The following is a 17,060-nucleotide window of genomic DNA, read 5'->3' on the forward strand; positions in this document are numbered from 1 at the left end:
ACATGTTGTGTCATACTTGAAAAGGCACATGTTCTAGCAGCACAGGTAGAGAATCCCGTATGAAATCATGGTAACATGCTCCATTGAGCGTAGGTGGAAGAACATGGGGCCCAATCATGAAATCATCAACAATGCCTGCCCAAACGTTCACAGAAAATCTGTGTTGATGACGTGATTGCACAATTGCGTGCGGATTCTCATCAGCCCACACATGTTGACTGTGAAAATTTACAATTTGATCATGTTGGAATGAAGCCTCATCCGTAAAGGGAACATTTGCACTGAAATGAGGATTAACACATTGTTGGATGAACCATTTGCAGAAGTGTACCCGTGGAGGCCAATCAGCTGCTGAGAATGCCTGCACACACTGTATATGGTACGGAAACAACTGGTTCTCCCGTAGCACTCTCCATACAGTGACGTGGTCAATGTTACCTTGTACAGCAGCAACTTCTCTGCCGCTAACATTAGGGTTATCGTCAACTGCACGAAGAATTGCCTTGTCCATTGCAGGTGTCCTCGTCATTCTAGGGCTTCCCCAGTTGTGAGTCATAGGCTGGAATGTTCCGTGCTCCCTAAGATGCCGATCAATTGCTTCGAACGTCTTCCTTTTGGGACACCTTCGTTCTAGAAATCTGTCTCTAGACAAATGTAACGCGCCATGGCTATTGCCCTGTGCTCATCCATACATCAAATGGGCATCTGCCAACTCCGCATTTGTAAACATCGTACTAACTGCAAAAACCACGTTCATGATGAACACTAACCTGTTGATGCTACGTACTGATGTGCTTGATGCTAGTACTGTAGAGTAATGAGTCGCATGTCAACAGAAACACCGAAGTCAACATTACGTTCCTTCAATTGGGCCAACTGGCGGTGAATCGAGGAAGTACAGTACATACTGACGAAACTAAAATTAGCTCTAACATGGAAATTAAGCGTTTCCGGACACATGTCCACATAACATCTTTTCTTTATTTGTGTGTGAGGAATGTTTCCTGAAAGTTTGGCTGTACCTTTTTGTAACACCCTGTATTTTTACCATGCCGTGAGGCAAAAAAGTACCATTCGGCCTCCAATCCAAAATCTACTTTGTGGTTGCAAAGATGTGAATTGTTTTGTTCTTGTATTGGCTACTACTTCAATCTGAAAAGTATGAGCTTCTCAACCTCGGACAACTTTTCTTTTACGTAATTTTCACATACTTTTGAAACATTCAGACAACCGAAATGTTACATTCTCAGTAGTCACGTAGAACGCAAATTGGAGAATTGCAAACTTCATCTTTCTCATTTCTGAAATACCAAAGAAATGGATGGATGCACGCGTGCTGGTCATTCGCCCAGTGGTGCCCTTACATTTCATCCTGAACCACAAACACTGCAAAATCTCCTAGGACTATGTTTTCAGTTTCGTAAAGTTGTGCTTTTTTGTCCTGGAAGAACTTGCTTTGGATTTTAGAAACATAATGGTGAAATAAAGCAGGCAGAAAGGAATACAAACGTCTGAAAAATGAGATCGACAGGAAGTGCAAAATAAAACAGATGGTAGAGCACTTGCCCACGAAAGTCAAACGTCCCGAGTTCGAGTCTCGGTCCGGCACACAGTTTGAATCTGCCAGGAAGATTCATTTCAGCACACACACTCCTGCAGAGTGAAAATCTCATTCTGAAAGTGCAAAATGGCTAAGAAGTGATGGCTACAGGACAAATGTAAGGATGTAGAGACATGTATCACTAGGGGTAAGATAGATACTGCCTGCAAGAAAATTAAAGAGATCTTTGGAGAAAAGAGAACTTTATGAATATCAAGAACTCAGATGGAAACCCAGTTCTAAGCAAAGACGGGAAAGCAGAGAGTTGGAAGGAGTATATAGAGGGTCTATACAAGGGTGATGTACTTGAGGGTAATATTATGGAAATGGAAGAGGATGTAGATCAAGATGAAATGGGGGATATGATACTGCGTGAAGAGTTTGACAGAGCACTGTAAGACCTAAGTTGAAACAATGCCCCGGCAGTAGACAACATTCCAGTAGAACTACTGATAGCCAGCCCTGACAAAAATCTACCATCTGGTGAGCAAGATGTACGAGACAGGCGAAATACTCTCTGACTTCAAGAAGAATGTAATAATTCCAATCCCAAAGAAAGCAGGTGTTGACAGATGTGACAATTACCGAACTATTAGTTTAATAAGTCACAGCTGCAAAATACTAACACGAACTCTTTACAGATGAATGGAAAAATTGGAAGAAGCCAACCTCGGGGAAGATCAGTTTGGATCCTGTAGAGATGTTGGAACACGTGAGGCAATACTGACCGTATGATTTATCTTAGAAGACACATTAAGGAAAGGCAAACCTACATTTCTAGCATTTGTAAAAGCTTTTGACAATGTTGACTGGAATACTCTCTTTCAAATTCTAAAGGTGGCAGGGGTAAAATACATGGAGCAAAAGGCTATTTACAATTTGTACAGAAACCAGATGGCAGTTATAAGAGTCGAGGGGCATGAAAGGAAAGCAGTGGTTGGGAAGGGAGTGAGACAGGGTTGTAGCCTATTCCCAATGTTATTTAATCTTATATTGAGCAAAGGAAACAAAACATAAATTCGGAGTAGGAATTAAAATCCATGGAGAAGAAATAAAAACTTTGAGGTTCGTCGATGATATTGTAATTCTGTCAGAGACAGCAAAGGATGTGGAAGAGCAGCTGAATGGAATGGCCAGTGTCTTGAAAGGAGGATATAAGATTAACATCAACAAAAGGAAAACGAGGATAATGGAATGTAGTCAAATTAAATCCAGTGCTGCTGAGGGAATTTCATTAGGAAATGAGACACTTAAAGTAGTAAATTAGTTTTGCTATTTAAGGGAGCAAAATAATTGATGATGGTCGAAGTAGAGAGGATATAAAATGTAGACTGGAAATGGCAAGGAAAGCATTTGTGAAGAAGAGAAGTTTGTTAACATTAAGTATAGATTTAAGTGTCAGGAAGTCGTTTCTGAAAGTATTTGTATGTAGTGTAGCCATGTATGAAAGTGAAACATTGATGATAAATAGTTTAGACAAGAAGAAAATAGAAGATTTTGAAATGTGGTGCTACAGGAGAATGCTGAAGATTAGATGGGTAGATCACATAACTAACAAGGAGGTATTGAACAGAATTGGGGAGAAGAGAAATTTGTGGCACAACTTGACTAGAAGAAGGGATACGTTAGTAGGACATGTTCTGAGGCATCAAGGAATCAGCAATTTAGCACTGGAGGGCAGTGTGGAGGGTAAAAATTAGAGGGAGACCAAGAGATGAATATACCAAGGAGATTCAGAAGGATGTAGGTTGCAGTAAGTACTGGGAGGTGAAGAAGCTTGCACAAGATAGGGTAGCATGGAGAGCTGCATCAAACCAGTCTATGGACTGAAGACCACAACAACAACAGTGGCGACTTTTGAGATTTTCTAAGTTATCAATTAAATATTCAAAGTACTCTTCCTGAGATTGAACCACTGTTCTCATTTCAGCCCTGTCACTTGTGACCCACTGTTTGAAGGTAACATAGTCATGCATTTCATCCTCAGATTCATTAAAAAATTCAAGTGGTTCCTTTATTTCACAAACTCATCATACAGTCATAACTGTTATCATCATAGACCATTAAATCTAGTAACTCTTTGCAGTTAATATCATTGAGTTTTGCACCTGCACTCATCAGTTTGACATTTTGATGATTATTAACACATTAAGAGTGTGTTCCTGAGGAGCCTATTCAAGATGAAGGCTACAAAATTTGACATTCCAATTTTGCATTCAGCATGAGTATTTTGAAAGCTACATAAAGTTCATTTAAATCTGACAGCCCTGGTCATTTCTGCCTTGCTTACTTTAACTCAATTTATAAAACCTCTATTGCTATCTCTGTGACCCAGTCACCTTCTCCTATTCTCATCATTTTCAAAAAACTGCCAGATCTTTTCAATTGTTTCTTCATTGGTAACTACTCTTTTCTTCTTTCCTAAAACTGGTACAATGCTGTGCTCCTTCAGTAATGTCTGGGGTAAATTTAACCAAAAGATCAGAAAAATTATTTTTTCTCTTGACTGTGAGTTGGGGAGCAAACTTAAAATTTTAACTTTTACTTCTTTAGGCGTCACTGAACATTTACTTTTGAATTTCTCAATTAAGTTCAAATATTCGGTGTCCGATGATTCTGGAGACAAGTTCTCTTCTTTGTTAGAAACACGGTTGGCATCTCCATAATTAAACCATGATTTTAAGTCTTTTGTAATTTTGTAGCTGCTTTTCTTTTTCCACTACTACACTCATTCTTTTTCAAAGCAGGAAATACTTCTAAATTATAACAAGCGAGATCCAATCTGCTAATAGCTTCCTCATTAGAAATATAAATGTCATTAACAAGTTTACATGATTTTGGTTCTGGATTCACGGTAAATATTTTTGAACAGCAATTTTAGCACAGGGAGTTTCCAAGAATCACATTAAGTTTCACTCGCACTTAACAAGGACAAATGTTCAAATTTTATTTCCCTCAAACCTTTAATAACAAGCATTTTTTCAAAAAGTGTGGCTGTACTTCAGAATATATTTTTTTCTCATGATACAAACTGACGATACAGAAGAATTTACTCGTAACGCAAACAAAGGTTGTCTAAATTCCTGAAAGTCATTAACATTTTTTAAGTTTTTTGAAACTGAACAAGAAACTGGTTTATGACTCTCATACTATCTATCCTATAGAGTACCATTCATCGATTTTATCACACTCCAATTACTCTTTCAAATTTATTTATTATTAAATTTTAAAACTGTTTTAGTTAACATCTTCAACTTTTTTAGACCTGTCTTCCTCAGTTGCGTGTAATATTACGGTATATTGATAATTTTTACTTATGGACTGTCCGACAGAAACTGAATAAAACACAATTTTAGTGCCATACGCGTTTCACCTTTTTTTTCTGCAAGGCATCATCAGTGGCCTGGAATATGTACATATGTTAGCTATTTAATTTACATTTTTGTCACTGTGCATATAGGTTATAAACAGTTCTGGTGGTTGGTATTTCCTATTAAGTAGTAATGTTTTGAACTGTACTTACAGGTTGGGTGGACAATTTCTTACATATTATGCTCCCATTGCATTTTTGGTGTTGTTCTTCTTATGAATGCCAAATTGTGGTTTTATTCCACATCCCATAGCACTATGAACTGAATGCTTCTATTGCCGGCTGTCAAATATTTTTGCCAAAGATCAAATGTTATTGCCAACTTCCAAGTGTAATTATTGAAGTATCTGTGACCTGTTCGTGTTTGCATTTGTGTGTGATTTGTTTGTTTGTGTGTGTTTTTTGGTGTGATATAATTTATTTTTATTTTTTTGTGCTGTGTCCGTGTGTGTGTGTGTGTGTGTGTGTGTGTGTGTGTGTGTGTGTGTGTGTGTGTGTGTCCAGATGATGTGGGGAAGAGTTTTTTTGTTTTATGTTAGCCTTTCCTTTATTAAAAAAAAGAAAAAATTTCTTGACATTACAATAAAAAAAGAAAATGGCAAACATACATTTAACATCTTTAGAAAACCAACAGACACAATAATACATTCCACATCCAACCACCCCCACAGCCAGAAACTTGCAGCACTAAGACACATGTTACATAGATTAAACAGAATACCACTCAGCAAGAAAAACTATGAACAAGAAGTGAGAACAATCATACAAATAGCTAGGAACAACAGGTATGACACACATATGGTACACAAGCTCAATCATAAAATAAAAACACAAATACAAAACAAACACAACATTTCCAGAATACAAAAGAACTCACAAGCTGAAAACTTACAAACACACACAATGATAACACCACACAGAAAAGAACCAGATGGTACACCATGACCTACACACACAAACTAACACATAGAGTTGCAAACATCCTAAAGAGACAGGGCTTCAAAATAGCATATAAGCCTGGACACACCCTCCAATCACACCTAAGCCAGCCAGCTACCAAGAGTTGACAAATTCCAACAATCAGTAATATATAAACTTCAATGCCAAAGTTGTGAAGCAGTATACATCGGCATGACAAGCAGGAATTTTGAAACAAGATACAAAGAACATATCAGATGTGGGAAGTATGAAACACACCACTCCATATTTTGCAGAGCATTTAAATCACTATAACCTTCATCCTACAAACACAGAAAAAGAAATGAAAATAATGAGAATAAGCAACCATGACAAACATCTTACACCAACACAAGAAAACTTCCACATCCAGAAAGCCATAGCAGAAAACAAACATAAATGAACAAACTCACATCTGCACAGGCTCCCTACTACACTTAATAATGGAAATGATAACATAAAAACAAAAACAAACAAAAACTCTTGTCCACACCATCCAGACACACACACACACACACACACACACACACACACACACACACACACACACACACAGGGACACAGCACAAAAAAAATAAACATTATATCACACCAAAAAACACACACACAAACAAACGCACACACAAATGCATACACGAACAGATCACAGATATTTCAATAATTACACTTGAAAGTTGGCAATAATATTTGATCTTTGGCAAAAACATTTGACAGTCAGCAATAGAAGCCAAAACATTGCACTGAAACAAGCATTCAGTTCATAGTGCTGTGGAATGTGGAACAAAACTGCAATTTGGCACTCATAAGAAGAACAACACCAAAAATGCAACGGAAGCGTAATATGTAAGAAATTGTCCACCCAACCTGTAGTACAGTTCGAAACATTACTACTTAATAGGAAATACCAACCACCAGAACTGTTTATAACCTATATGCACAGTGACAAAAATGTAAATTAAATAGCTAATATATGTACATATTCCAGGCCACTGATGATGCCTTGCAGAAAATAAAGGCACTAAAATTGTGTTTTATTCAGTTTCTGTCAGATGGTCCATAAGTAAACATTACCAATATACCGTTGTTTTGTTGAAAATCACACAGCAAAAGCACGAAAAATATTCTGCACTCTCAGTGAAGTACGTGAATCCACACTAACAGAGGCTTCTGAACAGACTGACTCCAACAGTGCCACAACCTGCACATTTAGGGGGGGTACACTGTTGTCCTAAGGACTAAACTCATGCGCAAAACTGCAGCCTCCTCAACAACAGAGAAATTTTACATGTTTCTCTTTTTATTTTTTCCATTTTTAACTTGCAATAATGTCCTACTTAATTGAGAATAAAGCAAGATGTAAATGGTCAATTTTTTAACATAGAACTAAAGAAAAACCACCATTTTATTATCAAAATAAGCAATACTAACTAAATATTGGGTAGTAGTATTAACTAAATATAGGTTACAACTAAATTTTATTACAGTGAAACAATAAACCATTTATACAGGCAACAACCATACCATCAATTGTAGTGTAATTACTTCCTCATTTCCAAAAATTCGTATCTTTGTTCACAGTCAAATATCGATGTTCAAACTTTTACAGTACTTTGCCATCATATAGTCATACAAAATGTGTAAAAATCAAATTTTTATATTCAGTCCCACAAGAGATAACTGGCCCCAAACCTTACAAAAGAAAAAAAAAGAAAATCAAAATTTTTCAAGTTCTTGCTCTATATAATGCTAGCATTTTATATCTAAATAGAGAAAAAATGCATTCTGATAAATCACTCCTTGGTTAATTTTTGGCTCTACAAAAGGGATTTTCTAAATTTTCAGTACCAAATTTTGGAGGTCATTTTGACAGGTTATTTTTGAATTTAGGGTATTTTAGGAAATTAACAATGTTACAGTGGAGTAGTTTATAAAAACAGTCATGTTAACTGCAATGTTGTAACTTAACTCAGTGCAGAGATATTCTAATTAATGGTAACATCTCCAAATTGAAAAACTGCCATGTGGTTACAAATAAATATAGCCACCTTTCAGTAAGGGTGCAAGATAAGTATTATTAAAAAGTGTTTTGAACTTATCAGTTATAGGGCAATCACATATAAAAAATCAAAATATTTAAAAATGCTCAAGCAACCCTCATTGGATCATTTCATATGGATTGACCCAAGAACAAAAAACAAGAATGAAATTATTTCATTCACACGTTGTCACTGTGCTGGAAATACGGGCAATGCCAAAATCAGATCATTTGCGCTGTAAAACTATACCCCATTTTAGAGAGAAAGGGGTAGAAAAAATCATGCCAGATTATTACTGTAAGAGGAGAGGAATCGCACTGTAGTAATCAATATTTATGGCAAGTTTATATTCTTAAATGGGAGTAGAAGCAAGAGTGAATGTGTGTAGCTCCACATTTCATAGCAAACATAAATACAGGCTTCTGTTGACAAATGGACAAAAAAATCCCCACACAATTATTTGATTTTAGGAAACAGTATGAACATAAGATTAGTTTAAGCAGTGTTTACTGTATCTTTATACTTACGTACTCTGCTGCCTATAATTATTGTCTACCACTGCATCACACTATGTTTCTGAAACCTGGTAACCTTGTAAGAGTCCTTAGAAACATAAAACATGAGAAATGCATTGCCAACTTTCTTTTGCCGTGCACACTCCCATTTGTAAAACACGACACGTACTTGCTAGATGCCTCAATCAACCACTCAGTTCATGCGCCACACAGTTGCTACTATTGCAGTGGACGATGGCGGTGGGGAGTGGAGGGAGGGGGGGGGGGGGGGGGGGGGGGGAGGGATGCTGTGTCAAACAAGGTACAAAGCTGAGAGCCGATTACTGTCAGATACATATCACACACACTGTGGATGGTGACCAAACTGAGGATTTCTCATCAGGTCAGATGCAGTACATTATCTCAGATGAAGAGACACATACAGAAGGCTTGTACCAGGAAGCCAGTTGAAGCTGTTGCTGCTCACATTGCATTTTAAATACCTGACAGATGACATGAGTTTTTGTAGTTGATGTGGTTATCTACAATGAAGTACTATTTACCACATCATCTGAAAACAAAGTTTCACAAAATCCAGGGAGATTTTGACAATGGTTGCAAAGATTATCATATGGCTTTAAATGTTCAGAACGGTATAATTACGCATTTCACATAAAGGAGAACAGTAGTATCCCATAATTACAATACTGATGACTTACAACAGGAATCAGTTAATTCTACATCTACATGAATACTCAGCAAATCACACAAGTGCTTGGTAGAGGGTTCATCAAACCAATTTCACAATTCTCTATTATTCCAATCTCGTACAGCATGCAGTAAAAACGAACACATATATCTTGCCGTAAGAACTCTGATATCCCTTATTTTATTGTGGTGATCATTTCTCCCTATGTAGGTCAGTGTCAACAAAATATTTTTGCATTTGGAGGAGAAAGTTGGTGATTGGAATTTCGTGAGAAAAACATCTTTCTTTTAATGATTTCCAGCCCAAATCCTGTATCATTTCAGTGACACACTCTCCCATATTTCACAATAATACAAAATGTGCTGCCAGTCCTGTCTAGTAAATATCCCACACCGTGCACCAGTATTCTGAAAGAGGACGGACAAGCATAGTGTAGGCAGTCTCAGTAGATCTGCTAATAATAAACAGTCTTTGGTTAGCCTTCCCCACAACATTTTTTGTGTGTTCCTTCCAATTTAAGTTGTTTGTAATTGTAATTCCTAGGTATTTAGTTGAATTTATGGCCTTATATTTGACTGCTTTATCATGTAATTGGTACAATTACCTGCATGTTACCATTTGTAGGCATACAAAATGAAACATCTGTACAGGCTCAGTTGTAGATGAGCCAGGTGGCGGATTGATTCATTGGCAGAGTACTAGAGAAACGCAGTCAGTGTGTAAAGGAGGCAACTTACAAATCACTTATTTGCTCCATTTTAGAATACTGTTTGAGTGTGTGGGACCTGCACCAAACGGGAGGATGACGGGCACCAGGAACAGTCACAGTTGGGAGAGCATCACAGAAAAGCTGAAAAATCTGAATAGGCAGGCACTTCACAATAGACTGATTATCCATCAAATGTGTTCTTACAGAGTTTCACGAGACAACACCAAGTGAAGAATCTACTAATATACTTCAGCCCTCTATGTATTACTTCCACAGGATACACAAAGATGAGACAGGACTAATCTTAGTAAATACCGAAAAGTTTTTAAGCAGCTGATCTTGCTACGACAGGACAATTGTAACTGGAATCGGTAAATACCTCAGCGTAACTGTTTGTGGGGATACAAAATGAAATGGTCACATAGGCTCATTGGCAGCACGAAAGGGGCACAAGTTTGTTTGCCCAAGGGATAGCATCACAGATATAATGGAAAATGAAGGATGAGACACCGATTATGTCTCTAAAACCTATTTACAAAGTTTTGAGGACTAGCATTAATGGCAGCTGTATGAACGTACTGCAGCCCAACACGTGTTACTCCTGTTCGGACAGTGAAGATGAGATTAGATTAACTGCTATGTGCAAACAGGCATTTATGTAGTCAGTCCTTCCGCACTTTGTACTCAAAACAGAATGGGGAAAAAATATAATATTCAGTCAGTACCCCCTGGCGTGCATTTCACGTCGGTTTCGAGAGAGCAGCTGTAGGGCAAGATGTACACATCGGTTCCCTCCCCGAGTGAGCAGAGGTCTGGCATTCGGCCTGCTGTGTAATGAAATGCAGGACTGCAGACAGTATTTGTGACAGAAGTAGGAATACCCCAGCCTTACCTCAGACGGGCACTCCTCGACAATCCCACTGTCCGAGTCCCGGCCCCACTCCTCTGCCTCATACTTCACTGCTGTGTTTGGCGCAAACTGAAAAAAAAAAAAAAAAGTAAAATTCACTCCAGAAAAATTATAAAACTATGACAACACTGCTGGCTGCTACTTACATTTAGGAGGCATCATTCTTACATGGTGTGCTGAAAATTGCAGTTAAAAGCGCTGTTGGGTGATATCTGCTTTTTTTTTACTTTTTTTACATATTTATCAAAAGTTGAAGAGGCTATTGTAGCAGCCATTGAGTTAACAGGGTTCAACCAACTACAGATTGTGGCATACATTGGAACAAATGATGCCTGTCGTCTGGCTTTCAAGGTCATTCTCGGGTCACTGCAGTGACTGACAGGGAAGGTTGAGAAGACCAGCCTTGCACATGGAGTTTCAAAGAAATTCACAATTCACAATATTGTCTCCAGATTTGACTGTGGCCCTTCAGTTCTGATTTGAGTGGAAGGACTGAACCACAGACTTCGAATGTTGTACGACAAGTCAGGTTGCCGCCACTTCCTGGACTTCCTTCATAAAGCTGAGAATTGTAGGGTCCCGTTAAATAGGTCACGTGCACACTACACATCGGAGGCTGCTACTCTGGTACCTGAGTGTGTGTGGAGTGCACACAAGGGTTCTTAGATTAGGCAACTCTCCATCCAACCCAGATAACACAGCTGTGGGAAATCCAGAAGTATCAGTGTAAGACCGAAAGAAATGACTCCCACAGGTGAGTTTTACAATCCTAATGGTAAGTCACCATAGAAAGCATTCACAAGACAGTACCAGAATTTGAAGTGGTCGTAAAAAGCAGTGAAGCTCCCATTATACTAGGTACAGAAAGCCGACAAACCTGAAATTGATAGTATTGAGATTTGTGCAGAAAATTTAAACGTATATTGAAAGGATAGGCAAATGGGAAATAGAGGTGCTGCATTTGTCACAGCAGACAAGTAACTCAAATGGAACGAGACAGAAACTGAAGCTGCATGTGAAATTGCTTGGGCAGGGGTGGGCATAAAATGATAAAAATGGTTCAAATGGCTATGAGCACTATGGGACTCAACTGCTGTGGTCATCAGTCCCCTAGAACTTAGAACTACTTAAACCTAACTAACCTAAGAACATCACACACATTAATGCCTGAGGCAAGGTTCAAACCTGCGACCGTAGCAGTTGCACGGTTCCGGACTGCACGCCTAGAACCGCGAGACCACCGCGGCCGGCCATAAAATGATAATTAGATCATTCTATTGCCCACGAGACATGTCTCATGAAGTAATGGAGAAAACATCAGTTCACACTTGTAGCTAAGTTACCCAATAATACTGTAATCATCGGTGGATCCCTTAATCATCCAACAATTAATTGGGAAAATTACAGTTTAATTAGTGGTAAATGCAATAAGACATCCTGCGAAACTTTACAAAATGCCTTCTCTGAAAGCTACTTAGAATAGATGGTAAGGAACCTCACTCATTATGGAAATATATTGGATCTAATGGCAACAAATAGACCTGACCTCTTTGAGGATGTCCACATCAACACTGGTATCAGTGACCATGACACAGTTGTGGCTAAGCTGATTACCAAAGTGCAAAGGACAATTAAAACAAGCAGAAAGATATATATGTTCTGTAAAATAGTTAAAAAGTCAATAGTGTCATATCTCAATCAGAAATTTCAAAACTTTCAGCACAGGGCAGGAGCATGTAGAGGAAACCTGGATCAAGTTTAAAAGAACAGCAGACAGTGCACTGGATAGATATCTACCCAGAAGAACAGTTCACAGCACTAAGCAACAATTAATTTGCTACTGGGTGAAAATAACACAAGTGTTATGTACGAGAGAGCGCTGATTTTGATTTTGCAGTCAGAGATGTTGTAGGACGTGTGGATTTAAAGTGATAGGTGAAAGCCTGTACACAGATTAATATGCAGCTGCATCAACGAGCCGTGTTTGATATACAATTGTGTGAATGTGTATTCTCCAGAGTCCTCTGATTTATGCATCTGTGGAAAGACAAGTGTGCAGTGCTACTAACAAATAGGCAGACTCTGACAAGTTCTAATTAGTCCGTGACAAGTTGTAACTTGTCCGCGAGCTACAGCATGCAGGCAGGTTCCAATATTTTATAAAATTAGTCCCTGTGCAGTTTCTCCTGTTCGTCCATCAGTCTGATTTGGAGGTGACTAGAGAGTAGTTTGTGCTAGTGTGGTTCTCTGTTTTGTTAATCTACAGTCACAGTAACATGCATTTAAGTGATTTTGTATAAGAGAATTTGGTAACTCATGATTTAGTAAATGAAAGGTGAATAGGTTCAGTTGTGTTAATTGTCTGGACTGCTTTTGCTACATCTGCAGCACGTTTATGTGAAATCTGAGATCAAACAAAATCCAAGACTCCTCATCTCTGTTGCAATGTCTACTACTCCTGCTTAACCCAGTCGTTAAATGGTAAGTGAAATCGAATGCCTTTTACTTTTCCCACAATTTGGTCGGAGCAGAAAGATCACCACTCAGATTAATATTTCTGTCTGACCACCATATCTGGGTACAGCAGGAAGAACAAGTCAAAAATCGTGTACACAGATTGTCAGTCTGCTCTAAAGCCTGTGGCGAATGGAACAGATTACCCAGTACCAATTCCTCCTCCATTCGATGCAAGGAAAATCGAAGAAAGTGATACTGAAGGTAATGACAGTGATGCCAGAGCTACGCAACTGTTGGGTTCCAGACTAAAGGAGTGAAGAGATGTACAGTTACGAATTCTCGAGACTGTCACATGAAATTCACAGCATGTCAAACATGGTGTTGTGATGTGACGTGACATGACAGGACTCGTACAGGAACTAGATAACAAATACGTGGTGGAGGACTGGACACTTGTGGTGACTCTAGCTTGAGCAGTCTCAAAGCTGCACTACTACACAATGTAAACCACAAACCATCAATTCCTGTCACTCGCACCATGGGAATGAATGAAGCCTATGAAACAGTTAACACTCTCTTGATGCTGGTAAAGTACTCTGAGCATAACTGGAAGACTTGTGGTGATTTGAAGGTTGTAGCCCTTCTGTCAAGAAGGCAGACTGGGTATACAAAGCTCACTTGCTTTCATTGTCTGTCGAACAGTCACGATGACAAGAATCATTACATAGTGAAAAATGGAGCACCCAGAAATTTACCAGTAGTCAGATGGCACATTGTTCAACGTGTGCATCTTGTGGATATTAGTAAGATTTACCTTCCTGCACTCCATATCAAACTGGGTTTTGTGAAACAGTTTGTTGCAGCGACGGATAAAACAAATCATGATTCTCATTACCTAAAAGGCAAGTTTGGAAAGATTTATTTATATATTTATTTATTCTTTGCCCATGGACTCCAGCTGAGAATATTGGGTGTGTCATACAATAGGCTATTAACTTCAAACTTGGTTTGGTTATATATAAATAAACAAATAATTAAACAGAAATAGTCTATAAGCATACAAAGGTATTACATGTTTCACATTATATACACACACAAATTCAAACAACATACAGAAATGATAGTTTTTAAACGACATTTCAGTAATGATATAACATATTTAAACACCATCTTAGTATTCACTCAAACTGTATATACATTTCTCTGTGAGATATAGTTTCAAATGATTTTTAAAACATTTTAGGTCTGTTTCTTTTTTAACGCTTTTGCCTGCTTCTTCAGGGGCAGTCATAGACAGTTTTAGATTTCTGTTTATCATTTCCTCTTGTACCGTGTTTGTGTACATCTTTATTTAGGAGGTGTTTATCACTTGACCTTGCCGCCATTATTCTTTGGTATATGTACAGTGAATTACTGTCATACTATTATAGAGTACAAAAGCTAGCCTACAGGTCTGTCTTGGTGGTATTTTTGCTATGCATCTCACTGCCCTTTTCTGAATTGTGAATATTCTTTTTAAGTAGCCAGCTTGTGCACTTCCTCATATATGAACTGAATAAGACAAATGGGGGAAGACAAGTCCATAATACAATGATCTGAGGACTTTATCATCCACAGTCTTTGCTGTTTTATGCACGATGAAGATCTGTTTGTTTATCTTTTTACACAGTGCACCTATGTGCTCCCCCCCATGCCAAATGTTTGTCTATTATAGTTCCTAGAAAGTTTGTGCTGGTTACTTCTTTAATAGTCTTTCCATTTATATTAACATTTATATTATAATTTTCACTATGCTTGGTCTGAAATACTATGTTCATTGTTTTAGACTGATTCATAAACAGGTTGTTTTGTGTTAAATATTTATTTGCATTTTCGATATTCAGGAGTGCTTCCTTCTCAAGCTGATCCTTTGTGTCAGCTGTGCAAATGATTGTTGTGTCATCAGCATACATTATAAGTTTCTGATTTATATAGCTAGGGAAGTAATTTACGTAGATTATAAATAGTTTCTGATAAATAGTTTCTGATCTGTAGTTTGCTATATTTCCCCCACTAGTATGTCTGATTTGTGTGCATTGTTTCCTATTTGTAATATATGTCATAGCATTTTCTTCTAATTCCATACTGACATAATTTCATCATTAATTTTGAGTTGTTCACGCAATCTAATGCCTTAGATAGGTCCATAAAAATCCCACAAGTCTTTTGTTGCCTGTCAAGTAAATTAAGAATGTGCTCAATTATATCTGTCAATGCCGTTTTTATTGACTTCCCTTTTCTGAAACCATGTTGTGATGAATGCACTATACTGTACTTTGTTATAAAACTTACAATTCTATTATTTATTATCATTTCATAGATTTTAGCAAATGTTGAGATCAATGATACTGGCCTGTAATTTCCTGATTCATCCCTGTTCCCTTTCTTAAATATTGGCTTCACTTTACTTACTTTCAGTGAATCTGTAAGTATACCTTCTTCTATCGCAGCATTCAGCATGTGTGTCATTGGTTTTAATATACATTCTCTGCATTCCTTTATGAGATGTGACGTGACACCATCCAAGCCAGATGAATGTTTAATTTTAAGTTGTTTTATTAGGTTTGACACTTCTGTATCTGTTGTAGGTATGAAAACCATAATATGATTTGAATGTGGGGGGGTTTAACAATTTACTTACTGCATTTGTTTTATTTTGTCTTATTAATTTGTCTGCTACAGTAATATAATATCTGTTAAAAGTATTGGCTATTTCTAGAGGGTTTGCGTTGCTTTTCCCACTCATCAGTGGACAGATGTCCTCTGACCGATTTGTTAGTTTTCCTCTCTCTTCATTAATGAAAGACCATAAACCTTTTGAGTAGTTCTTTCCCTTATCTATAGACATCCTGATGAATGATGCTTTAGTTTCTCTGATAAAACTACAGTACTTTTTCTTTTTTATTTTATACAGTGTGTTGTAGGCCTATGTATTTTTTTGTTTGGAGAGGTCATAATACACTCTCAGATTATTTCAGGCATGGATTACTTCTCCAGTCACCCAGTTTGTTGTTGTTGTTGTTGCTGCCTTTTGACAAGCCTTTTACTAACAGGACATGTAACATCATACTAATAATTGAATAAAGAAAAAAACTGGTTCCATTTGGTGTTTGCATCTTTAGCTGCATATATCGTTTCCCAGTTTTCTGCCTCTAACATCTTTTTCAGCAGATTTATGTAATGTGGGTGGTTCTGTCTTCTCATCTCCCGTATCTTTTGCACTGAATCACTAGTCTTTGTATTTATGTTTATCATGATTGCAAAATGGTCTGCTGATGAGGAGTTTATTACCTGTGTGTCACAACAGCATGTAGGAATATTTGTTATTACATGATCAATTATAGTATCAGTATGCTTTGGATTATCTATTTTTATTTTTAGATTGTATATGCTCAATAAGTCCAGTAGGGTCGTAGTAGTAGTAGTAGTAGTAGTAGTAGTGGTGGTTAGTGTTTAACGTCCCGTCGACAACGAGGTCATTAGAGACGGAGCGCAAGCTCGGGTTAGGGAAGGATTGGGATGGAAATCGGCCGTGCCCTTTCAAAGGAACCATCCCGGCATTTGCCTGAAACGATTTAGGGAAATCACGGAAAACTTAAATCAGGATGGCCGGAGACGGGATTGAACCGTCGTCCTCCCGAATGAGAGTCCAGTGTGCTAACCACTGCACCACCTCGCTCGGTAGGGTCTTAGTATTGACTGTATTTTTACTTGTGTCTATGTTCAGATCTCCTATAATGATCAAATGAGCATATTTTTTTGAGAGGTGTTGGATTATA

At 37.8% G+C, this 17,060-nt stretch overlaps 1 protein-coding gene and 1 non-coding gene across 2 annotated transcripts in view; both read right to left on the bottom strand.

Annotated features, from left to right (window-relative positions):
- LOC126305111 (uncharacterized) overlaps positions 1-17,060 on the bottom strand; it is a 371,181-nt gene that overhangs the window by 292,761 nt on the left and 61,360 nt on the right. The window contains exon 5 of the mRNA XM_049992019.1: positions 10,768-10,854. Coding sequence (XP_049847976.1) covers positions 10,768-10,854 — 87 coding nt within the window. The remainder of the gene's footprint in view (positions 1-10,767; positions 10,855-17,060) is intronic.
- On the bottom strand, positions 16,888-16,960 carry Trnae-cuc (transfer RNA glutamic acid (anticodon CUC)). Its single transcript has one exon. It is a non-coding gene; the product is annotated as a tRNA-Glu (tRNA).

Source organism: Schistocerca gregaria, unplaced genomic scaffold, assembly GCF_023897955.1.
Source record: "Schistocerca gregaria isolate iqSchGreg1 unplaced genomic scaffold, iqSchGreg1.2 ptg000255l, whole genome shotgun sequence".
In the NCBI taxonomy this organism is placed as follows: Eukaryota; Metazoa; Arthropoda; class Insecta; order Orthoptera; family Acrididae; genus Schistocerca; species Schistocerca gregaria.